Raw genomic sequence first — 27,533 nt, 5'->3', positions numbered from 1 at the left:
AAAACCCCTCTTAAGTCACATTGTTGCTCACAGATAAAACATCGATGAGTCACTGCAAAATGTCGATCTGAAAACGGCATTCTGCTTTTTTTGCTAGTTGATGCATTCTAAAAACTGAACTGAAAACTTGAAAAAGCATCTCAAGAGGAGTGTGACGGTATCATTTCCCTTTCGGAGCTAAGATTTCAGATAGCTGATGATGCATCCAATACTCAATTTATTGCAACTTTGTTTCGGGAAGTTGAACCATTGCAACAAGTCTCCCAATCTGAAATCACAAACCATACGGAATTCACAGCTTTAAATGAAGAATACTGTAATGAAAACGACGAAACAGTTTGTGACGGAGTTGATACTAAATACGAATTAAATTACGTCGGAGGCGGCAATATCAGCTTTCAATATATGCTTGGAGTGGGCAGAGCAAAACAATGTTTGCTTAAGCTATGCTCTGGCGCTGCAGAGGCTCTGAAACAATGTTAAACTGAAAAAGCGAGTGTGTACAAAACAAACCGAAATCGAAAATTTCTTTAATTTCAAATGAAATTTATCGCTTTAAATTTAATTAATATAATAAAAACAAATAAACTTGGATTGCTATCAGTAAAAACTTCTTAGGATTTGTATGGAAAAAAACTCAGTTCTTGCTACAACCTCGAAACTAGCACCGAGCCCAGTTTTTATTGCGTGCGAGAATCGAGTTTCTATGTATGAAACAAATTTCAGCAAAATTAAAAATTTTTTAATCACAATTTTCTAAAACAACTTGGGAATGCAGTTTTATTGCCCATTGAATTTTAATACAACAAAGTGCAAGTTTAAAATCTCTCAAAATCGCGTTGATTTTTTACCAGTTTTTCTCCTGAAGATGTGCGCATTTTGCCCATACAATGAAATTCTTCAAACTTTTTCGCCCTTTAAAACCGGAGCCATATACATTCTGTTAAAAAAGTATCGGGGATTGTTCAATAAAACGCAAAATAATTATTTAATCATCAAAATTTATTTTGTCGCTTTCAAAATAGGCTCCATTCGAAGCAATACATATATGCCAACGATTAGTCCAGTCATCCAAGCACCTTTTAAACGCGTTTCAACAGATCTTCTTCAGCTCCTTCAGAGAATTCTCCTTAATGGCCTCTATCGACTCAAAGTGGCGTCCACAAAGTGGCAATTTAAGTTTTGGGGAAATTCATTGAATGCGGTGGTTGTTCGATGATGTTTGTAGAGTTTTTGGCCAAAACAGTGTTCACAATTTGAGCCTTGTGAGGCGGTGCACTATCATGGTGCATGATCCATGGGTATTCTTTCCACAAATTGGGCCGCTTCCTATGCACATTATTTCTCAAACGTCGCATAAATTCCAAATAATATTCTTTATTTACCGTAAAACCATTTGGAATGAGTTTCGAGTGCACAACTCCATGACAATCAAAGAAAACGAGTAAGCATATCTTTCACTTTTGACCGACTTTGACGTGGTTTTTGGGTTTCGGCTCATGTGGATTGCGCCATTCTGCCCCCTGTTGACTGGTTTGCATGTCAAACTCATATACCTACGTCTCATCACCTGTTCTGATGCGCGAGCTACCTCCCTCAAACTAAATTATGGTTTTCCAGCACAACGACTTTGTCGACGTTTTCATCCGTTGATGGGCGACCGGCCGATTCCCAAAAAGCTGGCCAAAAGTGGAAAAAAAAGTTTCTAGATAGAGTTTTTTGTCTTTGGGTTGGCTACAGTAATGCCTTGAGTAGTGAAAACCGTTCATAGCAACGTCCTGTACCCTAAGTATCCTCTGTATTTTCAGTCGCAACGTGGCCTTCGTTTGAGCATCGTATTACTGTCGATGAATAGTGAAAGTTGTACACATTTGAAAGATTTTGTAATGGAGTAAATTGAACAAAACCAAATGGAATCATCTTCGGAAGGTTAGTAAAATACGAGAAATCTTTAGTACATATCAATACCTCGACACAAAATTTTTAGCTGCAGCAATACGTAGATACATTTTTTGCAATTTTTTTATAAAATTTGAGTTTTCAAACTGTATAGTAATACAACGCCGTCATATGCTGCTTTGAAACCTATTAAAGGTTACTCAAAAAAGTAATGGTTACTGAATAAAACAAGATTCAGCTGCTACCACTTGCTACCTTGCGACCCCGAAAACATATAAATTTACATGCATCTTGATTATGTCTTGAATATACGCTATTTCACGTGAGGGGGTGCCCAATAGGGGTAGAAGGGGGTGGATTTTCAAAATTTTAAGATCAAATTCGTAATCAGCGACCTCGACGACCCCCGAGTAAGAAATTTTGAATCAATTACTTAATTTTTTGAGTTTTGGCCAGCTTTTCGGGAATCGGCCGCACTGTGGATCGGGGCAAATCTTCCACAACTTCTCAGCGCTCTGCCGAGGCCGTATACCACTCGTAGACCCGCGTTTTTGATAAAGCGCACTCCCCATAGGCTTTCTGCAGATTTCGCTGCAAGGTTTTTTGCAAAAAGATTTATAGATGGTAGGTCAAGTACGCATTCGAGGGCTGCCGTTAGAGTCGTTCTGAGCGCTCCTGTAATGTATAAAGCAGCTAGTCGCTGTACGTTTGATATAGGTGCACTGTATGAAGATTTTCTAGTCACGGTCCACCACACCAGAGTACCATAGAGTAGTATAGGTCTGACTACCGCTGTATAGCATCAATGCGTCAGAAGGGAATATACCCCAGATTGCTCAAAGCATCCTTTTACATGCATAGAGGGCGATATTGGCATTTTTCTACAGCAGCTTGCTTTTAGAACTACCCCAAGGATTTTGTGTGTTACGTGGGTTGCGTGTGAGAACAAAGGCATCTTATGTGGTAGGACTTATTTTTGGTTAAGTGACTTCGTAAAAACAACCAAAATTTTGAAATTTGGAGTACGAAAATCCATGACAGACATATCACGGAAGCCGCTATTTTGTGTCGATTTTGGTATGACGGTATTAGCGTTCATTATTTCTTCGCAGATACGTAAGGACGTGTGCTTCTTCGTCATTTCTTATGGTATTAAAATTTACTGGTCACTGAAATCATGTGACTTAATGGTGCTCGATTATATTTTGTGTGTACTTGATAAGGTCTTAAATTGAAAGTGACGTTTTCTAAATTAGACCGGACAAAAGCTGAAGCTGTTATGAGTAAATGGATTGAAAAAACGCTTACTATTATGACGAATATTAGCAATTAGCATTGAAAACGAGTGATGTGCGTAACAAAATTAAAGTTAGAATCGAAAAAGACGTTGAGATCTTTCAGTTAATTAAGCGAATTTAAATGTAGTAAGATGTTTGGAGTGACTATTGTGTGATATCTTGGAGAAGGTTACTTCATATTAATTCTAAGTTCATTTATTACACATCAAAACACGTTACTAATAGAAGGCCAGTCAAGATTGATGAGCGACCTAGTTCTGTGCTCATTTCATCTAGGACAGACCTGCCTAGTTACCTCACAAGTGGACTCCGCGTTTTTATGAGGAGCTTTTTTATAGCAAAAATACGCTTGAATATTCGCCATTGCCTGCCGAGAGGCGAACTCAATTAGGAACAAAATTTTCTATAAGTTGGTCCTTCATACCCAGGGTTACAAACTTGGCACTACCGAATGGTACTCATGTACCAACAGATACGGCTATGGCGGCCATTTCCTAATAACACTCTTAATATTCGTAAAATTCGAAAACTTTACTTTTGCTTCTGTCCATTTGCAGATGATTTCAGATTCAAAAGCAATTGCCATTTACTTCAGCTAATGATTGCATAGCAAATTTGCCATGGTGCAAATACATTCGAAAGTTCATAGTACAAAAGTGTTCCCAAAGTGTGAAATGAAAATGCCCAATTTCATAATAGTAAAATAATTTAGACTATGCATCTTGTTGAAGTTTCGGTAAAAAGTGACCATTCTAGAAATATAATAGCCAAATAACAAAAGTGCTTTTGGAGAAAAATAAATAACCAACTTTGGCTAAAATACAACACTGCCCAGAGCTACTGCTAACCTAAATTATATTTTTTTTATCTCTGCTTCTTCTTGATTGGCGCGATAATCGCTTAAGCGTTTTTGGCTGTGTTTTCATTGGAACTTGATTTTTACGTGCCACATCCCAAATCCAGTGCCCAATCAAATAACATGGGCTCTTTTGTCTTTTCACATTAGCTCGCTTCCAAATGAGTGTTCGGAAGCTGCCCAGAGGATACGAGGGCGAAGCCCGCAAGTTTTGAGCTGTATGCAAAATAATCGTGCTGGCTGCCCGCAGGTGAATAACGATCAGATACTTTCGCCACTTGCATGGACTTCTAGATATGGAACCATTATTTCATTTATTTCTTTCATGCTTGTGAGTTGGTTTCGTTCTGCATGCATAGAGTTTTGATTTTGATTGATTGTATTCGTTTCATTCATCCAAGAAATACTTTCACTTGAATTTAGCACCTCCAAATCCGATGTGCTTGCTACTGGTAAGGCAAAATTACTATCCGTTGACCGCGTACCCCTTGGAGACATAGTTTCATATCGATTTGAATTCATGTCTGAATAGTCTGCATATAATGCCAATCATGGGATGAGCTCTTAGATTGCTGATTAAAGGCCGTCTCTAACATGAAGTCAAACGCCCACCTAGTAGCGATGCGGCTCTCAAAAGGCCACTAGGATTTTCTGCGTTTAATTTATTTACATTCCCTTAAATAATTTCACTTTCCTACACTTTAAACCGAGCTAAACATTTTAAAGAGCACATCAACTAACCTGTAAATATATGAGCTGGAGAGCTTAGCAAGCTTTAGAGAGTAGAGAAATATGTTTATTGCCATGTGTAATGCTAAAGAAAAGTTGAGAAAAGGATCCTAGGTGTTGTACTATAAAGCGTGAAATATTTACCTCTTAATTGATTTTCTGTGCTTTACGAGTATTTCAAAAAAGATGTACGTCTCCAAAAACAAAAAAACTAAAACAAAGATAATAATAAAACACCCACTAAATCCTGCAGTGTAGCAGACAACAATGTGTTTTCAATGAATCTAACCGCACATATCTCTTTTATCTTTTCTCCTTTCAACAACGCCCCGCCACACACCCACCGATGTGCACACATAAACAACTGTCTGTGTATGCAGTCACAACGATTTGGCGTGGAATATACGGAAATTTTTGAAAAATCGTCTGCAAGATTTTCCTTTTGCAAGCGATTTGCGTGAAGTGTTGCCATGGTCGGCGAGCGCTTGGAGTCACACCGATTTGCCGCGTCTGAAGGAGGGCATGGTGGCGGCACAGGTATGTAGAACAAAAGAGGCTCACGCGCAGACATATGCAAATATATTTTCACAAATTTATACATACATACATACATATATATATATATATATATATATATGTATTTGTAAGTAGGTATGTTTGCATGGAGGCGCTTAGTTTGCGCGGCTCAACAGGTCGAATTGCGAAAAGTGGAATTTCATAAGTTTCAAAACGAGCAAAAGGAAGCGCACACAAATTGAGTTTGTGGACTGACAAAAAGTTTTTTTGCAAAACAGTTCCTTTTTTTATCTTTATTTTTTTGTTTGCTATTTTTTTTATGAATATTGGTTGCTATTCAACCACATTTGTTTATTTGTTTTTATTTTTGGCAGATTGTTGTTATTGAATAACTTTTTTACTGTGCTTCTTGTGTTTTCTTCTTCTTCTTGTTCTTCTTTTCCACACTACAGTTCTGGTCGGCATATGTGCCCTGCTCCTCTCAACATATGGATGCCGTGCAATTGACGTTGGAACAAATAGACTTAATACGACGTCTGGTAAATTTGTATCCCAATCAAATGACTTTCGTCACAGATGCTTCAGGTAAGCAGAATGCCAAATATGTACGTGATATGTGTGTGACTTGTATAAATGTGTAAATGTGTGTGGTATGTAAATATGTAAGTAAATGAGGTTGTGGAGGTGCATGAATTGTAATACGAAGTGCATGCACAGTCGTTCAGACGCTAGACGACTTTATGTCCTTTGTGTGCGACATTCGTGAAATAGCAGTAATTTTTCAGAAAATCCTAAAAATGGGCAAAATGAAATGAGTGAAAATAATAATTTGCAATGGAATTCAGTCGCACATTATCAAGAGAGTCTTTCAGATTATTAGCAGACATACACTGTTGGAAAATATAATAAAAACAAATATTTTTACGTAATCTCTTTTATTTTTTTTAATTTTTGAAAACTCCGTCTCTTTTTCAAATATTCTTCTTCTTTTTCTTGATTGACGCTATAACCGCTTAAGCTATTTTGGTCGTGTTTAAGAAAGCGCATCGTCATTTCCTTATCGTACTAACAGGTGCCAGTTTTGCAGAATAGGTCGAAGTTTTACACATCGAATACTTTCAGAGCTGAAGCGTCTGTTCCTATTAGGAACACATGTCCTAACCAGCCGAGCCGCTGGAGATTTCCACGCTGAACTATGTTTATGTCGCCGTAAAGCTCATACAGCTCATTGTTCCGTCACCTATGAAACTCGCCATCGTCAACGTGCAATGGTCAAAAAATGCAGAATGGTCCGAAGAATCGTTATTTTAAACTCTTCAAGGGACGAGAAACTTATAAATTACTTTTGTTCGTCGAGAGGGAAATTTACTACTCAATTGCCTACTTAGTCCAAAGTAGCACATGCTGGCAAGAGAGATTCTCCATTGGATTTCAAGTCTGACATTGTTTTCGGTGTTAACGCTGGTTCCTAGATAAACGAAGTCTCTTCGCACCTCGAAATCATAACGGTCAAAAGTGACGAAGGTGTCAACATGTGAGTGGCCTACTGTTTGTTTTATGAGAGGAAGTACTTCGTTTTGTCCTCTTTCACCACTGGACCCATTCGCTTTGCTTCTCTATCTAGTTTGGAAAACGCTTAACCTAACATGGGAAAGGCAGAACTATTATATATAATAGCGGGGCTGTTGAGGCCGATGATGCCAATATCGCCGGCATACGCCAGCAATTGTACGCTCCTATAAAAAATTGTGCCGGGGCGATTAAGTTCCGCGGCTCACACGATCTTTTCCAGGATTAGGTTAAAGAAGTCACACGTCATCGAGTTACACTGTCTGCAACTTCATTTGGTATCAAACGGCTCTTACAGGTTCCTCCCAAATATTCTACAATAAAAATTCATCAAATTTAGGTAACGTTCCTTGGGTAAAATTATAGAAACAAGAAGTTTTGCGACAACAAATCAGTATTTTGAGACAAAAAATGTGCTTACACATAGATAATTTATTTAGTACATCTTGCTGGTTTTATGACTTCTTCATATTTTCATTGTATTGAATATACTTAACTTGCACATTTATACAGAGAAATAGAGCACCAAAACTTCTGAATTTTAATTACACATTTCTGCTCTATTTGTGGCTGTGACCCGATTATCTTTTTCAGCTCTGCCCAAAGATGCTGCGACGGCCATTCTAAAACATTCACTTTTTCAACCACTGCTTTCCTAATTTCGATGAATGCTTGGGATCTGTATTCTGCTTAAATTCCCATCTTAGTGACATTTCTTCTCTTGAATAGGGAGCATAGCCTTATCTAATATTCACACATAGTCCACCGCACATTGGACCTATTCCTTCCTCCTAGGAGCATCTTCCCACCGACATTGATTTGCCACCGTGCTTTACTTGTTTTTTCATATACTTGGGATCAAATGTTGTACTTGTGAGCCATTAAACATATTGTTTTCCGTTAGATCTAAATATTGTATATTAGGTGCGCAACTAAGTTCTCGCTGTTTTTCTGAAGAAAATACCTGTACAACTTTAATCTGAAATAATGGTTACAAGTGCATCATTGAAAGTATTGCCCATCGCTGGCTACTACTTTTTCCCATTTTTCTGGTAGATCTCGTACACCGTCGCGGTAAAACTGTTCACCTTTTGAAGCTATCCTCGGATCAGGCCATTTTTTTGATGTCTTCATATGAATGGAACTGCTGGTCAGGTAGACCATCGATGATGCCACCGATCGGAACAGGTGATAATCCGACGGCGCAATAACTGGAGAATATGGCGGGTGGGGGAGGATTTCCCATTTCAGTGTTTCCAGGTAAGTTTTAACGGGTTTGGCAACATGAGACCGAGCGTTGTCATGCTGTAGAATCACTTTTTCATGCCTCTCCGCGTATTGCGGCCGCTTCTCGCGCAGTGCTCGGCTCAATCGCATCAATTGAAGTCGATAACGATCGCCTAATACGAAGCAAGCCTTTCTTGCGCTTGACACGGATCTTCATTAATTCTGCTATTTGATTCATCCTTTTTCCTTATTTTCTTAAATATTTCATTCATCTGGCTTTTTCCTTCGTACAATACTTAGCGCGACCCATTAAAGGCGACTGTGCGAAATGCGTTTAAAATTTATTGCTATCACCAAATAGTTACTGTTTCTTTTATTTTTTCCAAGCACAAAACTCATTTGTTTACTCAAGTCGAAAATAGGAATGAGGCAAAATAGAAGATAAAATGTAATGCAGGAGAAAAAGCCGTTAACCACTGATCACATATTATAAAGGGTGGTTAAGTTTCAAGGGCCGGTGTTGATTTTAAATAAAATATATATTTTTTTTTAATTATTATTGTATTATTTCTCTTTATTATGATAATACTTGTATGACTCAATTACGAATGGAACAAAATATTGGCCAAATAAGCGCCGCGGCCTCGGTGGCACACCTCCAAATACCACCAAATGCAAATAGTTCCTTATCTAAAGGGTGGTTAAGTTTCAAGGGCCGGTATTGATTTTAAATAAAATACAATTCTCTACAATGAAGGGAATACCCTTCCCTCAATTGCTTCTGATTACCTACAAGAAAACCTTAACAGTGTTAGCGGCTGGATGAAAAAATGGCGCATAAAAGCTAACGAAAGCAAATCGACGCAGATAACATTCACTCTTCGAAATGGCTCATGTCCTGCCGTATCTCTTAACAGCGTTCCAATACCACAAACAGATAATGCCAAATATTTAGGTATTCTATTAGACCGGCGTCTTACTTGGCGATCGCATATATTTTTAAAGCGAAAGCAACTTGGACTGAAATTGCGATCACTACACTGGTTAATCGGCTACAATTCAGCACTTACACTAGACAATAAGGTGCTTATCTACAAAGCTATTCTGAAACCGATATGGACGTATGGCGTTCAATTATGGGGCTCAGCAGCAAAATCAAATCTAGAAATCATGCAAAGATTTCAGTCAAAGGTGCTCCGCATGTGTGCCAATGCGCCATGGTTTGTACGAAACGAGATATTGCACCGTGACCTAAAAGTTACGACAGTTTTCGAAGAAATAAACAACCTCAGCCAGAGATACAACAACCGACTTGCCACTCATCCAAATAATCGAGCAAATAACCTTTCCAAGATAAGCTACTCCTCAAAATTAAAAATATGTCAACCTAACGATTTAATGCAAAGATTTAAACCGTAATATACGTAAATGCAAAAGTTGTAAAATTGTATAATATATGTATATGTTATATGTTGCTCATTATTAAGTAACGAATTCCACTGGGAATTCTTACTCTAAGCTATTCTTATTTAAATTGTAGGTAAAAATAGTACTTATTGTTATTGTTATGACAGATTGTATGGAATAAATGGAGTTCGAAAAAAAAAAAAAAAAAAAAAAAAATTCTTGTAAGAAATTCTTATCATTTCTCTATATTATGATAATACTAGTATAATTCAATTACGTATGGCACAAAATATTGGCAAAATGACCGCCGCGGCCTCGGCGGCACACCTCCATCCGATGGTCCAAATTTTCGATGACGCTGAGGCATAATTGAGGTTCTATGCCGTTAATGTGCCGAATTATCTCATCCTTTAGCTCTTGAATTGTTGCTGGCTTATGGACGTACACCTTTTCTTTCAAATGACTCCAAGGAAAGAAGTCCAGCGGTATCGTTGACGTTTAGGTGTGGTTCACATTCAACAACGGCCCTTGAAGTTTAACCACCCATTATATTACACAAGTAATACAGTCCATTCGAAAAATTTAAGTACACTGTTTCTATTTTATTTTTCAACAGTGTACATTTGTATGTACCTAGCAAATTGATAGGTAAGACTGGATCTCAGACATTGTGAGACAGTTATCTATATTTAGAAGTATTTATTTGCCACCCCTTCTGAACTATCCAGTGGCTGGCATAAATCTCATCAGTCATTTCAAGTTGATGTCTGTCTACTGATTTAGATTGGCTAGAAAAGGTGACACCAGAGTTCGGCACATTTGTAGAAGATGTACTTACATAGGTATATTTAATATTTCTCCTTCTCCAAAATTTTTGCCTTCCCTTTTTACATACCAGACCATGTCCTTTTATTGTTAACATTTAGTTGGACACATGTTAATTTCAACCGAGTTTGATTGGGTCCACTTTGAGTGAACGAAAGGTTTCACCACTTGACCTTTATTTATGGCAAACATAAGCAAAAAGCATAAGAAGAGTAATTATGCTGGGAAGTGAACTAGCTAGAGATGGGTGGAAATAACTGGTTAAAAATATACCACTTCCTAAGCTGTATGAAGAGGTGAAGCAAATGGATTTGGTGATGAACGAGAAAAAGGTAATACAATGTGAAAGAAAAAAAGACATCAAAAAAGCAATCGGCGCAGTTATAATTTTGAAGTGGTAAGTGACTCCGGCCCTCTAATAGCGATTGCCCCTCGGCAGGCAATGGCAAACCTCCGAGTGTATTTCTGCCATGAAAAAGCTCTTCATAAAAAATATCTGCCGTTTGGAATCGGCTTGAAACTGTAGGCCCCCCCATTTGTGGAACAACATCAAGACGCGCACCACAAATAGGAGGAATAGCTCAGCCAAACACTTCGTTTATTTGGACCCGCATTAGCACCGATAATAATATCAGCCTTGATATCCAACGGAGAATCTTCTTGCCAACGAAAGCTACTTTGGACTAAGTAGACAATTAAGTAGTCAATTATTTTCTCGACGAACAAAAATCACACTTTATAAGGCTCTCATCATGGGACGACTTGAACGATGACAACATCTGACTTGTTGTTGGGAGCAGCGGTAGAGGAAGGCCTCCTTTGCATTGGAAAGATCATATGGAGAGGGGCTTGGTTTCTTTAAACTAGCACGAGAAAGCTCGTTTTATTAAACTCGATCAAAGTCGCTTAAGCGGTTATCATGCTAATCAAGAAAAAGGGGAAAACACCTGGCTCTCACGCATGAGAAGGTGTGAAACGCTTAAATTATAAGTACAATAAACTCGTTAGATTAGAATCAATGCCACATTTTTGGCCTACAAATGTATCTCGGCTCATTCTGGCTGCATTCGAGTGCAATCCATTTGAGCTTTTTGTGGTATTAGACAAGATTACTCTCTATCATTCAATCAATGTTGTTCTTATCAACTTGGCGTATTCAGAGCTTTTGAGACCCGGTGAAACCATCACATCATCCATCAATCATCAGCCCGACAACGACTACGCTTGGTTACATGTATTCTATTTCTTGTATGTGGCTCTGCCATAGTTTACCGATTAGGGTGCAAACCAAAAAGCCTCTATGAAAGACTTTTTCCTCTATTGTACTCGGGCGCACTTTTGATTTCTTTGCTATTTACCCTAATAAGTCGTGATTCATATCTGGAGCATGATTAGCCTTAGGTATATATGACGTAGCTAAGTCAAAGCAGTTGTTGAAAGAACCCTTACATGTGAACGTCAAAATGGCCGTATAACACACAGATTACTTCTTCTCCCTTTTACCTACATATGCTGAGCGATGATCCATGGCTTCGTATCCGCAGTTTTTTCAATATGCCACAAGAAAGATGAGAACAAGTTGGCAAACTGTTACGTAGTTCTAGTAGTAAAAGGAATGAAATCAAATAGAAATGGGCTTGGCAGTACAGAAACAAAGATGGTATGAAGGGTCCATAAGGCACCATGAAATGAGGTGAGGTATTCGTCTGAAAGGTTCTATGAAAGGCTGATTTGTCCATATACTTTAGCTGTGGTGAAAACTATGGAGATATTTGGATGAACTTAAAAGGATTGTATAGGAAGTGATTTAGTGGTCAATTTGCTTATTTGTATAGGAAATATCACTGGAATGAGTTTCAAGTACTTCAATTCTGAAAGTATTTGATGTGATTGCGGTGGCAGGCGTTAAGTGTACGTCAATCTTAAAAATGAGATCCCTAATAAATTAAAATGGGTTTTCCGTCAACTACGTCGGTATCGGACGTGCTGGCTAAGGTTCGGATAGTTCGTAAAGAACAGCGTTGCCGTCGCGAATACGATTTGTTAAATATATAAACCTGAATCAATAGCCAAATGTCTTATGTCTAATATGGCAGAAAGTTTAAGAAAACAGACTTTATTATTGTAACAATAAATATGACATAGACTGAAGGAAGACAATAAATATGGGCTGTGGACTTTTGGCAACAAAATTTATCTGACTTTAACAGCTTCTGTTATTAGACCCATAAATCGTGATGGATTCTTGAGCTAAGACTAATGTTTATTAATATTTTAAATAGTACATTAGAAACCATCATTATTGTTCCTTACAGGTAAAAGTACTAAGCTGACCTAAGTTGTGTTTGTGAAAAGCTCCTTAATATGCTGAATAGTTCAAAAATAGGGTCTGGTGATCATCGGATATAAAATCCTAGGATTGCCTTAGGGAGAGTGAGAATGCAAGGATGGAAAGAAGTACTCTAGAGTTGTTTATTTATTTGAGTTCTATGGGTTGTGAGGTCTCTGTAAGTGCACATAAAATTTATTGAGTCTTGTAGCTCGGAGGACATTCGCAAAGATTTTGACGCTTATGGGCAGAGTACGGTGCAAAGTTGTTTGTAAAATGCATGTGGCTTCAACTTTCCATTTCAGAAACCATTTCAGATACAAACGAGTAGATTTTAATTTAACACCAACTTCAAAGATTTTTATTGCAATTCTTCTTCTTCTTAATTGGCGCGATAACCGCTTACGGGATTTTGGCCGCGTTTAACAAAGCACGCCAGTCGTTTCTTTCTCGTGCTAACCGGCGCCAGTTGGACACACCAAGTGAAGTCAAATCCTTGTCCACTTGATCTTTCCAACGCAAAAGAGGCTTTCCTCTTCCTCTGCTACCACCAGCTGGTACCGCGTCGAATACTTTCAAAGCTGGAGCGTTGTATCCATACGGACGACATGACCCAGCCAACGTAGCCGCTGGATCTTTATTCGCTGCGCTATGTCTATGTCGTCGTAAAGCTCATACAGCTCATCGTTCCATCGCCTGCGATATTCGCCGTTGCCAACGTGCAAAGGTCCAAAAATCTTACGCAGAATCTTTCTCTCAAACACTCCAAGCGTCGCTTCATCGGTGGTGTTATCGTCCACGCTTCTGCGCCATACGTTAGGACGGGCATGATGAGAGCCTTGTAGAGCGTTAGTTTTGTTCGTCGAGAGAGGACTTTACTACTCAATTGCCTACTTAGTCCAAAGTAGCACTTGTTGGCAAGAGAAATTCTACGTTGGATTTCAAGGCTGACATTGTTATCGGTGTTAATGCTGGTTCCTAAATAAACGAAGTCTTTCACAAGCTCGAAATCATAATTGTCAGCAGTGACGAGGGTGCCGATACGCGTGTGCGCCGACTGTTTGTTTGGTGACAAGAGATACTTCGTTTTGTCCTCGCTCACCACCAGACCCATTCGCTTTGCCTCTTTATCCAGTTTGGAGAAGGCAGAACTCACAGCGCGGTTGTTAAGGCCGATGATGTCAATATCATCGGCATACGCCAATAATTGCATGCTCTTATAAAAATTTGTGCCTGAGCGATTAAGTTGTGCGGCTCGTACGATAGTTTCAACATCAGGTTAAAGAAATCACACGACAGCGGGTCACCCTGTCTGAAACCTGGAATGGTATCAAACGGCTCGGAGAGGTCCTTCCCAATTCTGGTGGCGCAGGTGGTATTGGTGGCAACGTCATCTTGCATAGGCGTATTAGTTTTGCGGGGATACCAAATTCAGACATCGCGGCATACAGGTAACTCCTTTCAGTTGAATGTAGCTTTGAAATCCACGAAAAGATGGTGTGTGTCTATTCTCCTTTCATGGATCTTTTCCAATATTTGTGTATTGTGAATATTTGGTCGATGGTAGACTTTCCAGGCCTTAGGCCACTTGGCTACTCTGCAAGAGTCCAACTCAGACCAATGTCTTCTATGGATAGACCTCATGTAGTCGTCAATCCATAGTTGAAGCAATGCAGAATTGACACCTAGAAAGGGTTCGGGCCTAGTGATATGCTTCCAGAACTTTCATGAGTCTGTTTATGAGCCAACTCATTCCATGTAGTACCATAATGTCCAGGTATCCAAATAAGACAAACTGGGTTGTGTTTTGTAGCACTGTTTAGTTTTTTGTCTTACATTCACCAACTAAGATCGAAGAGCAGAGTGGGTTAGCAAGGGCTCTTAGTGCAGCTTGACTATTACTATAAATTCCTATGCTACTACCCCGCCATTCTTTCTCAGTCAGCCAGTATGCTTCATTCAGGACTAGTTTGTGTTAGACTTAAACGCAAAAAAAAATGTTGTACTTCACAATGCATTCAAAGAGTTTAGAGATGCTTAATAGCTTGGAAATCGGCCTATAATTGTGAATATCATTTTTTCTTTGCTTCTCTTTTGTGTGTAGTATGTTTTTAACGGTTTTTATAGGAACACTAGGCTTATTGAAATTTTACTTAATGTACAAAAGTTGTGTTTCGGGAGCAATCCCGCAATTTCGGGAATGCGCATATTTGTAAAAAATCCCGAGCAACTACCTCTAATACTTTATAATCTTTAATGTATGTACTTACATACCCAAATGTGTTCAAGTATGTACGTGGGTGCGCTCCTAATCTGCCACATGTTTTGCCACTAATTTAAATATTCTCTCTTATATATTTTTTTCCTTACTTATGCCCATTACATTTTCCAGGAATTGAAGAGGTGCATAGAAGTGGAAAAATTGCCAGCCTGATTGGTGTGGAGGGTGGCCATTCGATTGGCACCAGTCTGAGTGTTTTGAGAATGTTCTATCAGCTTGGCGCTCGCTATTTGACACTGACACACACCTGCAATACGCCCTGGTAAGTATGGAAAAATGTATGGAATTTTGCGAAAATTACGAAAATTCATGCACACATACAAAATATACTACATTTATGGATGTGTACAGTTTGAAAGCAACACACTCATACACACACATCCAACTGTTTATGTCATTTGTTGGCATTTGTAGAAGTACAAATTTGTCGAGGAAAGTGTTATATTGTGAAAAACAAAATTTCCATGTTCAAAACACAAAAAGTAAATAAATAAAAAAGTGGCGCTTTACTTTTTACTCACAATGTATTGTATTCGTAGGATTAGTAAACTTTTTTTCTACATGTCTGATGTTTGAAAAGGGTCACAAAAATGTGGAAAACTTTGAATACAAAATGAAAAGTAAACAAATAACAGTTGATGCCAAGCCAAACCAAATGGTTCACATAGTAAAATTGCTCAGCATCGGAGGGAAATGAAAACAAAGTTGAAAGGAAATTTATAAAAAATGTTTAAATAAAACGAAAAAATATATAAATTCTTAAATAAAAGGTTTTCTAAGTTTTCCCTATTCCTTGTTTCTGGTATTACAATTTGTTAAGGATTCACTCATCTGTTCATAGACATAAGCTCATTTAACAAACTTTCCTAATGCCTTTAGTCTTTGAAAGTAAACCCACATTTTTACTGTAATGCGTGGTAATTGATTTTATAAATGTGTTTTCGTACTTAAGTACAACAAAAGTATGCGCACATCAATCAATAGATTGATATTAGAAAAGCAAACTTTGCTCACAGCTAACTTTTAATGCTTAAATCTTTGACCGTGCTTATCCTCCAGCTTGTGGTATGCCTTGTGTCGTCTGCGAAAGGTGTTATGTGCAGCTTTTTCTTGCCACCAATATACTAGAAGGTTAACCATTGCCTGCCGGATGATGAAAGTTATTGGAATACGATTTTTTTATTATTTCAAGTCTCATGTCCACAGTGGGTATCGAGTTCGGGATCAACCGAATAATATTTCCGCACGCACCCACTCATTACGACGGCCGCGTAATTTGCCATTTTATCTGTTATGTGGCCATAGATGAGTTCTGGTAGGCTTGCTTGTGATGACGCTCTCCCACTGCACCGTGTGCACTCGCTTGTGTCCCGGAGCTTCAGTACGTGGGTTCGAAAACGCAGCAGCAGAACCAAGCTACCATCATAACTATTGCCTCACAAGATAAATTAAATAAATTGCACACGGAGAAAATTAAAAAACTGCCAACATACATAACTTCCACCTACAGTCCTAAACAGCCTAGGAATCCTTAAGCCTGGCAGCGCATGTGTATGTCACGTGGCTGCTCTATACCCACCCTACCATGGCTTTGTAGATGTAAATAAAGCCCCATTAGATCATCTACACTTCCTGCGAAACAAGTAGCATAGTCTTTGACTGATTAGTTGCAAAGGGTGTTTCAATTCAATTAACCGAATTCCTTTCTGACAAAACTCCAAAGATGACCATTCAATTTGATGATAGATATTTAAAAAGTTAGTCGAAGTAAATACAAAGGATGAATTGAGGGGAAATTACTCATGAAAGAAGAAATGGTTGCCTCGGTATCCGATCCATTGAGTTGAGTAATTTTCAGCAAACGGTTTGCATGAGCCATCCCACAAATGGGTGGAGTGGTAAAGTGATGACTGCTGAGCTCCAACTTTGGCGTTGTAATTTTGGGCACAACGAGCTATTCTACATAGGAATTGGAAAGTGGCATCCGGAGCTCCTTAAAAATTTCAAGTTTTCTTTTTTTTTTTTTCGAAATCAATTCATACCAACAAACAATTTTGTTAAAAAGGATTATAGGGAATGAACAGGGAATGAATGATATCTGAGTTGATCTTGTGGTGCCAAAAAGCCAAGGTGGTCGCTTCTTAACACATCAGTGCCAAAGACTTCAAGCCTGATTCGAGCGAAGGTGCGGCAAACGCACAGGAAGTGGTCCGCCGTCTCATCCTCTTCTTCACAAGCTGGGCAGAGTACACTGTCTGAGATGCCCAACCTTTCCATGTGCTTTGCCCACAGAAAGTGGCCCGTGATCAGTCCAACCAGCCGTCTGCAGTCCCTTCTGCTTAGTGATAGGAGGAACTGCGACAGTCCATCGGACATGACAGGTAACATCAGTTTAGTCCATCTGCAGCCTCTCTTAGCCTGCAAAGTTCGCTTGTAGTTTGTAGTAACTCATTTGCTCACCATGGCTTTGATGGCTGAAGAAGGGAGTGGCAGAATGGGCTCCGGGCCAAAGAAGTTGGAGCCCATCCAAGCTAAGGAGTCTGAGGCCTCGTTGCCCACGATACCAACGTGTCCCGGGACCCATGTTAGCATCAGCCTATTATGTCTACCGACATATTTCAGCCAGGATTTGCTTGGCTGTAGCTGCAGATATATATAGATCTGCCTCTGAAAAGTTCATCGCTTCTTGAACAGCATACACCTCCGTTTGATACACAAATGCATGCATTCCAAGAGCAAAGTGTTGTTTTGTCCCGCTGGATTCCACGTATGTAGACCCCAGAGCGTGAGCCGTGCTCGTTCCTGGAGCCATCCGTGAAAATGCGAAAACAGTATTTGTCGGGCTCATTTTCTGAGTTTGACCACAATTAAGACACTGGTAACACCGCACTGTATCTTTTTTTATGTACGACTCTTGATGGTATGGAGTCAAGGGGCATGAAGAGAATCGTTGGATCGAAGTCCATGCCTTCGCTGTTTTCCAATGCCGGATAGTGGTCGTACCAGTTCCCATTGTGTTTCAGCCTGCAGATGGCCTTCAAGGCCTCTCCTTGGATGAAAGCATCAAGTGGTTGTAGACCAACCGGAACAACTAATGTCGGGCCTGTAGGGTAAAATTGTACATCTGTCTGCTTGACAAATGCCAAAAATGATATAAAAGGTATTTGAAAAAAATTTAATTTTTTGTTGAAAATTAAAACTTTTGCGTTGGCCATTTGTGGAAAGTACTACGCCTCAGATTTCTTTCTTATTTTTTTTTCATGAATAGCTGAAACTATGCTTAAGGATTACCTGTAAATTTCATAGTGGCATTACCAAAACTTTCAGCGGTATTCAAATTGCAGTAACTGCTTGTTAAGGTGCGTAGCGACTCTTTGATTCGTTTGCAAACGAAGTAATATACGAGTACGTATGGCAACGCTTCGCTAGAGCAGTATTTTGCACTGATTGGTTCACCTAGAGCAAATTTGAATATAACTCGAAACATAACTATGTGAATCTCATTATACAACTTTCAGGGATTATTGATCATAGTTTTCACTACTAATGGCAAAAATAAGAAAACAATCTGATAGGGTGTGCCTTTCAAACACTACGAAGAAATTTTTTTTCTCAAAAATTTATGAACAAAAAACTAAAGTTTTATCAAAAAAAATTTTTTGTAATTAATATTGATTATGGATCGACTGAGGTACTGATTAAAAATTAAAAAAAAATGTATAAAAACAGACATTTTTCTTTAAAAGTGTTCTACAATATTCGACATTGAATAAATCTCAAAATTATATAATTTTTTTTAACATTATTTCAGTTTATTTCTTATTATAAAAATTATAAAATATTTATTTCTAAACAAAAGCATTTACAATAATCTTGCAAGCTTAGCAAAGCCAACAATCGTAATCATCTCCAAGCTGGTCCATTTGGAAAGAACTCCCATTAACCAATTCTTATCGGATGAAGGTGAACTTCCCACTTAATTGCCCTTTACTGTTTACTACTCCGTTCTCCCTCCTAGCAGTAGACTCACACTTGCATGTAACTTCAAGCGATGCCTATGATCTTTGGAGTTAACTGCAGTGGCACTCACAGCAGCCGACTCACACTTGCATTGTAACTGCATGGGGTGCTTTAGAGTCGTATCTGTATGATGTTCGCTAGTTGGACAACAGAGAGCATGTTCGTTAAAGGAAGGTGACCAGCAGTTATTTCTGCTCAACTTACACAAGCCTACAATTAAACCCGATTTCAGAAAAATTTACAATGTCCAAAATACATGGAAATATTTGAATCACTTGACATGGAATCACTTTGAACATTTTTTACACATTCAAAGTTTTTCTACTAAATAGAATAATTCTGTAGCAATTGAAATGGCTATAGCATCTGATCTTCGCAAACTTTCACTTCTAATGAAGCTCTTTAACGAGCCGCCAATTCCAACGCAATCATTTTTGCCAGGAGATGTGGCAAAGACTTGCAATTTTGCTTCTATTCCACCATCAGCATAGATCACTCGCAACTTATCCAGTGGCTACATGTGAACACGTGAAGGGCTTCTTTGTCAAATCGACGTTCCGCACCAACAACATCAAAGACTAAGCGAGAAAATGTGCACAAAATTACAATTTGAAAAAAAAAAGGAAACATCTTAAGTCTTGGCAAGCATACCAAGTAATTGAATATCTCTCACTCTTCAAAAGTGAATTCATAACCTTTTAGCGATTTTACGAGTATTAGAGTTCAATAAAATGTTTCAGCCATTGTGTATTTATTGAGATCTTATTTACCACTAAATGGAGTTTCCTCGTATTTTCACATAATTTGTACTTTATCCAAACCATTGATATGCAGAGTGATTGGATTTGTAACACTTTAACTCCTGTAAAGCGCATTAAAGCACATACCAATTTGCGTAACATTTCGTCTTTTTCACCCTGTCAAATATAGATTCACATGAATGCGAATGTAAAAGAAAAAACTCATTAATATATTCATGCGTTATGAACTTATCCAAAGACATATGTAAATACACGTGTAAATACATATGTTTCTTCGCCGAGCAGGACAGGTAAGCTGCTACCGAATTACGCGTTCAAACACACACAAATACATGCTGCTTTCTGCTTCCCAGTGAACATAATTTGCTGAATTTATTATCCGTATTAAATGCAAGCTCACGGTTTTATTAAAAATTTTCTCCGAAAGCTCGTGATTCTCTTGAAGAAGAAAATGTAAGGGAAGTTTAAAAATAATATTTTCTCTATTACATAGAATATTTTTTCTATTACATAGAAATTTTTTGTTGAAATTCAAAAACGTAAACTGAAAGTAAACTTAAAAACTTTTCAAAAAAATTGTATAATTTAATTTCTTCAACGTTGAAAATTTTGGTATATTTTTTAAAATGAAATATCTTCGGATCTTTTTGACTTGTTTAAAAGCTTTATTTTTATGTTTTTTGGGGAGAAAACTTTTGTTTTTCTAAAAAAGAAAAATAATTATTTTTGAGTTCCAAATTTTTGAGAGATAATTTTTAATGATTTTTGAAAAATATATTAGAATATAATACCATTTGGAAGTGCGCGTTTCGTGCATGAAACACCAAAAATGATTGCAAAAGTTTTTGTAATAGCGGTCGCTTCTCGGCTAGCAAACCCTCCGAGTGTATTTTTGCCATGAAAAAGCATTTGCCTTTCGAAGTCGGCTTAAAACTGCAGGCCCCTCCATTTGTGGAACAACACCAAGACGCACGCGGCAAGTCAGGTGGTAGTAATCTCTGAAAGTTTCATAACGGGATTCCCCATAACTTTTCGAGTTATAATCAAGTTCCGCCTTTAAAGTATTTTCCATCAACTGCAACGTAGTGATGTCAGCGTTTGATCCAGCTCTCGAAACGTTTCTGGAATTCTATTTTCGGTATATTCATCAGAGCCGTCCTCCATTTTTCCATTACTTTCTTTCGATTGTTAAAACGGCGAAGTGGGTCCCCGTAGTGATTTTTAGACTCAATAAAACAGAAAATTTTGCAAAGAGTCACATCAGGTGAATTCGATGGTTGTTGGATGGCATTCGTTTTGTTCTTGGTAAAAAAGTCACAGATAATGAAGGCTTTGCATGGAATTGAAATCTACGAGTTCGTTTCCTACAAATCCTTTCGCTTTTGGCATAAAAGTCTCATAACGTTCAAATAATAGTCCTTATCAACTGACTGACCTTCTGGTAAAAAAATCGTGGTGTACAATATCGTTGCAATCCATAAAAACCTTGAGCATCGCTTTCTTTTATGGTTGAAAACGACGTGGTTTCTTGGTCTTGGTTCGTTCGGAGCTCTCCACTCACTAGTCTGATGTCTGGATTGCGTATCGCTCTCATAAAGCTACGTCTCGTCTCCAGTAATGAAGCATTTGATGAGTGTTGGATCGGATTCTGGCTTGGAAATCCTGCCTTTGGCGATTTGGAACTAACTTTGCAAAATAAAATCATTATTTACAAATGTCCTGAACGGATTCATAAGCAAATTTTAAGTCCTCTGACAGCCTTCTGATGGTTAACTTGCGCTTATTGGTCAACTTTTCTTTCACTTTATTGATGTTTTCATCAGTTTTCGATGTCGACGGCCTGCCACTAAGTGCGTCATCTTCCAAATACACGATCTCTTCCGAAGCGTTCATGCCACTCGTTGTTTTTTAGAGTATCATTACCGAAACAGTGTCCCAACATCTATAAGGGTTTTCGCATCATTGAGTGCATTTTTGAGCTGTAAAAAATCAACAACACACGCAACTTTTATTAATATTAAGCAATGGCGATACAATTTTGTCATTATTGTTAATCACAGATGTGACGACCTAACAAAAAATTTAACTCAAATCAGATGACTTACAGCGTCAGGTGTGACTGTCTGAGGTTAAAAAATGTGTTGAAGGTAGTTTTTACAAAAAAAAAAAATCTGCCACAAAATGTTGGACAACTTTTGTTCACTGGGTTCCTTGCCAGTTAAACAGTGATGTCTGCCATTTTTCTGTGAATTTGCGCTCGCTTACACAAAATTATGATGATGAAAAATCCACTTCCAGAAGTGAAGAAGTGTTCATCTTGGAGCGCATTTTTAATGTAGATTAATGCATTTTATATTCGATGTTGTTGCTGCTACTTATTTACGTGCATATTATTATATTGTATATTTTTATTTAACGTTTTTCATTTTGTGCTTTTAATTTTGCAGGGCGGATTGCTGTAAGGTTGACGAGCCAGGAAAATATCCACACATTGGAGGACTCTCGAAATTTGGCAAGGTAAGTGAATGGTATAACGAGGTGGGAGGAAAGCGACGAAAAGGTGGAGAAGGAGGACGATTTGGTGTTAATGTATGCGCATTTGAAGCAAATAAATTTGCAAAAGCAGCAGAAAAAAGGAGGGGAAAAAGAAAGAGGAGGGAGATTTAAAAAATAATAAATACACCCAGAGATATGTTAAAATGCTCATCACTTTTGTGAAATATTACTAAAACACATGCATATACAGGTAAGTATGTATATATGAATGTACGTCCGTACTGATTAGAAAGGATATAAATATTTTTTTTTTTTGCTACTAACTAGAAAGAGTAGCTGCTTGATTGCAGTTCTATGAAAAAAATCGAATATAATTAGAATGTGAGAACTTAAATTAGTTAATTATAATATTTCAAAAATATACGGGTGCGTTTTGAATAGCAGTTCTTAATGAAATTAACTTTTGCATTTTGTATTAGGGCACTGATTTGATATTGGTTGGCTCTATAGCGAAGAAAAACGTATATGTGCCTTTGTTCATTAATTAATTTGCTAAATTCGAAAGTTTATTTACTTTTTTCAATGTATTTTAATTTCATATAAAAATATTGTTCATAATATGTATATTGTAACACGAACCAAATAATTTGAAGTTAGCGCAAAATTAAAAAAAATCTACATCAAAATTTCAAACTTTTTAACTAGAACTCTCAGTTTCATAATTAATTTAGTTTTGACCAAATAAAGTACAGATGTATGTATAATATGTTCACGTAGTTCCCAAGTGGAGCATAGAGATTCCAAAAATAGACTTCAAGAAAATATCTTCGCCAAGTACACTAAAGACGTATGGGTGTCCTTCGTGCAAAAAAAAAAAAATGAAATTGTTTATATTCTGATGGATGGAAAGTCGATTCGAGTTAATGAACGATGATAATAATGATTCCAATTTAGGATGAAGAGTGCCATATACACTTCTGACAAAAATTAAGGGAGCAGAAAAATGTCCTAAATTTCTTAGTTATTTTTTAAAAGCTGTACCTCGGTGACAAATGATCACACGGAGTACCGACAAAAAGCAATTTGAAGCTTCAAATTTCTAGTTTTAAGATCTTTGAGCAAACATTTTTTTTATTTAACGGTTATTTTGTAATCGTCAGTTAAAGGGAAACACAAAAATTTTCGAAATTTTTTCATTTTTTTTTTGATTGCACGGGATTGGCCAAATTGTTCCGACTAAAATTAGCCATACAGTCGACTAGCTTGATTATTTAGCTTCAATTTTTGAATTTTCGCTTCAATCATTTTTCTCTGAGATATCCGCATTTTACGAAATAGTACCATTTTACCTTTGATCATTAATATCTCAGCAACTAATAACTCCACAATTAATGGGACAATGGTTTTGGAAAGTAAAATAAATTTCCTATAAGATCCTAGTTTTATTTTTTTTTAACCCTGAACGTTGGTTTGAAATGAACACAAAAAAACGCCTTTTTACGGTTTTTCAGAAAATCTATCGCTCACTCACAAATATTAATGTAGATACTTATCGTCACATGAAATCAAAAAAGCCCTAAGTTACATTTTAAAAATTTTACAGGAGAAGCAAAAAACCTTTTAAAATGAAAAGGTTTTATTCACCGTCACCGTCACCGGCTTTTCGAATTTTGTTTATACCAACGTCATTATTGGTTGTTGGATTATAAAATTTTAAAGGAACATGTATAATGATACGGTGCATAATAATCAACTAAAAAGTCGATTTTGAATTTTTTGTAACTTAGGGCTTTTTTGAATTCATATGACGTTATGTTTTCCAGGGATTTTTACAGTTTAATATTCCACTAATAACCTTTTAAATTTTTAAATCGATCCATCAAGCCGTTTTTCCGGACCGATTGATCAAAATTTTACAAAAAAAATTAAAGAACAAATGCATTGTTTTGAAACATTGGCTAAACATTCTTACATAAAATTGAAAAAAAAATTTTTTTTTAACTTTTTTCGCTTTTTTGCGTTAGTATCTTATTAAAGTAAAAAAAAAAAAATTAAAAAAAAATATTTTACTGGTCGGTAAAATGCGGATATCTCAGAGAGAAATGATCGTAGCGAGAATTCCAAAAAAGCAAAATTGCAAAAAGCTAAATAATCGAGCTAGTTGACTGTATGGCTAGTTTTGGTAAGAAAAATTTTGCCAAGCCCGTGCAATCAAAACAAAGAAAGGACGATTACAATATAATCGTTAATCAAAAACAAATTTTGCTCAAAGATCTGAAGACTAGAAACTTAAAGCTTCAAATTGCTTTTTGTTGGAACCGTGTCTCCGTGCGACCATTTTGCACCGAGATACAGCTTTTCAAAGCTAACTAAGAAATTTAGGAAATTTTACTGTTCTCTTCATTTTTGTGAGAAATATATGAAAAATCCAAACAAAAAAAGCTTCATATAATATCATAAACGGTCTCTGATGTCTTTCACATTCTCAGGTACAAATTTTACTTTAAATGTTAAATTATTTTCCCCAGGATTTTTTGAAACAAAAAAAAAAAAAAAAAACCGAAGCAAGAGACGCTATTTGAGCGACGAAAAGTAAAATTATAGGGAAATATAATATTTTTATAGAACATTTTAACCTATTAACTCTTTCAAAGAGTCGCTTTCACACTTTATTTAGAAGTCCGAAAAAGTGAATGTAGTAGCTAGAGGTACTCTTGGGCAAAATCTGTGTACAAAGAACGCAAAAGTCTATAAAGAATAAAATAACAAATAAAAAAATATGCAACTGCTACATTGAAACAAAATTTCATAGTATGTTTGGTACTGCAAGAGGTCCTTGACAAATTTATCAACACGCAGCACCATTTTGTTTAACGGCATCAGCAATAAACTTGGTGTCTACGCGACACTTATACGGTTAAACAAAATGTGATTGAGCATGCCCTTCAACTCAATTAATGTTGGGGAGAATTTCTAGCCAAGTCGTTCAAATATAATCTAAGCGGTGCTAACTTGAACCATATATAAATATTGGATTGGGAAATAAGTGCGTAGCGTTTTTACCGAAGACTTTTAATTAAACAAAAAACAATAGTTATATCAATTAGTTAATCAATTATAGGTAAACGAGTATTCGCCGTTGCTGTTTACAACCTCTTCCCACCTCTTGACCAATTTCTTGGTGCCGTTCCTCCAAAAATCGCCTGGTCTGGTGTTAAAGAACTTGTTGGGGCAGTTTTAAGGATCTCTTTGTTATCAAAGGTAACACCCTTCATATGGTTTGACAGGGAGCGGAAAAGATGGTAATCGGTCGGTGCAAGATCCGAAGAATACGGCGGATGCTGAAGTATCTCCCATTCGAGCTCTTGAAGTGCGGCTTTGATGACTTGTGCAACATGGGGCTTGGCTTTGTCGTGAAGGAGTATGGTTCGACCATGTCGATCAGGTATTTTTAGTCGAATTGCCTCATTCACGCGGTGTAGCTGGGCAATGTAGAGGTCCTTGTTGACCGTGGTATTCTTTTCGAGCATTTCCCAGTGCACCATGCCCTCCCAGCCTCACCAAACATATATCATGCACACTTTAGATGAAGATCCAGCTTGGCATATCTCCTGGAGCTATTCACTTCTTTCTTTCCTTCATATTGATGAATAGGCACCATTTCTCGCCTCCAGTGACGATTTAGTACAAAAAGCGTTGTTTATGACTGCGTGTTGCTCAATGGCGGACGAGATGCTGAGAAGCGATTTGAAGGCGACTTTCTTTGTTTTTTCGTTGAGCTCGTGAGCCACCCAGGCTCCCAATTTTTCCGTAAATCCCATTGAATGAAGTTGATTGAGAATCGTTTTATGATCGTCGTTGATTTTTCCTGCCAATTTACGACTGGTTTGGCGACCATTGTCCGCCTGATTTTTGCCTTCTGGGTATTTTATTGCTAAGTCTGCAAACTAATAAAAAACGAAATAACTGAAAAATGCTATTAACATGGTTTTGTAGAACAGAAAGAGTTCTATCTAATGAACACTTACCCTTTGCCAAACAGGAAACAAGTCGTTGTAAAATAAGAGAAAATATAAAAACACTATGAACTTATTCCCCAACTGAATATTATTATTATTATTATTAGGTTACGCACACTGCGACTGAAATAAATCTGTTATGCTATTTCCTGCTAAGATACTTTATATTTTAAGGCTTTTTAAAAATTTTAGTGCGTTCTGTGTTTATTGTTCCATAATTTAAATGAATGCACGGCAATACCACCAAGTTGGTGTAGTATTTATCTGCCTAAAGCAGGACATTCCCAATGAATGTGCTCTGAATTATCAGTGTGCATTTCACAGAATCGGCAGATGATGGTCTCCATTTTTGTTTAAGTAAAATTTTAGGCTCGCCTGTTACGTAAACAGTTAAAAGTTTTAAGTCTACTCTGCTAAGCGAAAGTGCTATATCAAAAATTTTGCTAGATTATCATCCATTATCCAGTCAATCACCATTTTTGAGGTGATTACAGTTGATATAAGGGCTTTCAAAGCCCATCTGAAAGTATGAAAATGTGGGTTACTGTCATTTTCCTACGGAGACATTCTCTCACACATATCTCGCTGGCAGGTATTTCTGCATGCTGGTTATTCAATGCATGCTGGTCCCACTAATGTGCAAGGACGTCTCTATCAGCGCTATCAATTGAAACACAGCAACGATTGTTTCTGGCACAGCAGCCCTTTTGGATGGCCAACTCAAAATTCATCTTGCAAGGATCTCCGGCCAAACGGCCACATTGGAACTCGTTGTACCAGCGCACAGTGGTCCCGCCGCGTAGGAAGAGCGGTCATAAGAACTTTTGGTGTGATAAATGACTTTTTAGTACGTTTTTAAATTGAGAAATGTTTATATTTGTTAAAAAAACATTAAGACATATAAAAAGTAATATATATATAATAAAAATATATATAAGATATAATAATAATAATATAATAGGACTATCAATAAGTTCGTGCGGTTTTACAACAGATGGCGTAACTTGATTATTATTCCATCGATCCACATTTCCAAACATTCATTGGAGAGCTACTGTCGTAAGGCACAAACGTCAGTATAAGTTTTTTATTTGAAGCGTAAACAACAATATTTTTACCACACTTGAAAATGTCGAATTTCGTGCCAAATAATGTGTTTTTGCGGGGAATTCTTCTTCATTATTTTAATATGAAGAAAAAAGCAGCCGAAAGTCATCGTATCTTGGTGGAAGTTTATGGTGAGCATGCTCTATCTGAGCGAACGTGCCAGAAGTGGTTTGCACGCTTTAAAAGTGGTGATT

General features: G+C 37.4%; 1 protein-coding gene across 3 annotated transcripts in view; it reads left to right on the top strand.

The window, feature by feature from the left end:
* Positions 1-27,533, top strand: part of LOC128869834 (dipeptidase 1) — a 127,363-nt gene that overhangs the window by 65,782 nt on the left and 34,048 nt on the right. For all 3 annotated transcript variants that reach the window (XM_054112442.1, XM_054112437.1, XM_054112448.1), the window contains 4 exons: positions 5,163-5,319; positions 5,751-5,883; positions 15,048-15,198; positions 22,165-22,234. In XM_054112442.1, coding sequence (XP_053968417.1) covers positions 5,163-5,319; positions 5,751-5,883; positions 15,048-15,198; positions 22,165-22,234 — 511 coding nt within the window. The remainder of the gene's footprint in view (positions 1-5,162; positions 5,320-5,750; positions 5,884-15,047; positions 15,199-22,164; positions 22,235-27,533) is intronic.

The sequence above is a fragment of the Anastrepha ludens genome, chromosome 2 (assembly GCF_028408465.1).
Source record: "Anastrepha ludens isolate Willacy chromosome 2, idAnaLude1.1, whole genome shotgun sequence".
NCBI classification, from domain to species: domain Eukaryota; kingdom Metazoa; phylum Arthropoda; class Insecta; order Diptera; family Tephritidae; genus Anastrepha; species Anastrepha ludens.
The sequence above is the reverse complement of the archived record's forward strand: the minus strand, read 5'-3'. Positions and strand labels throughout refer to the sequence as shown.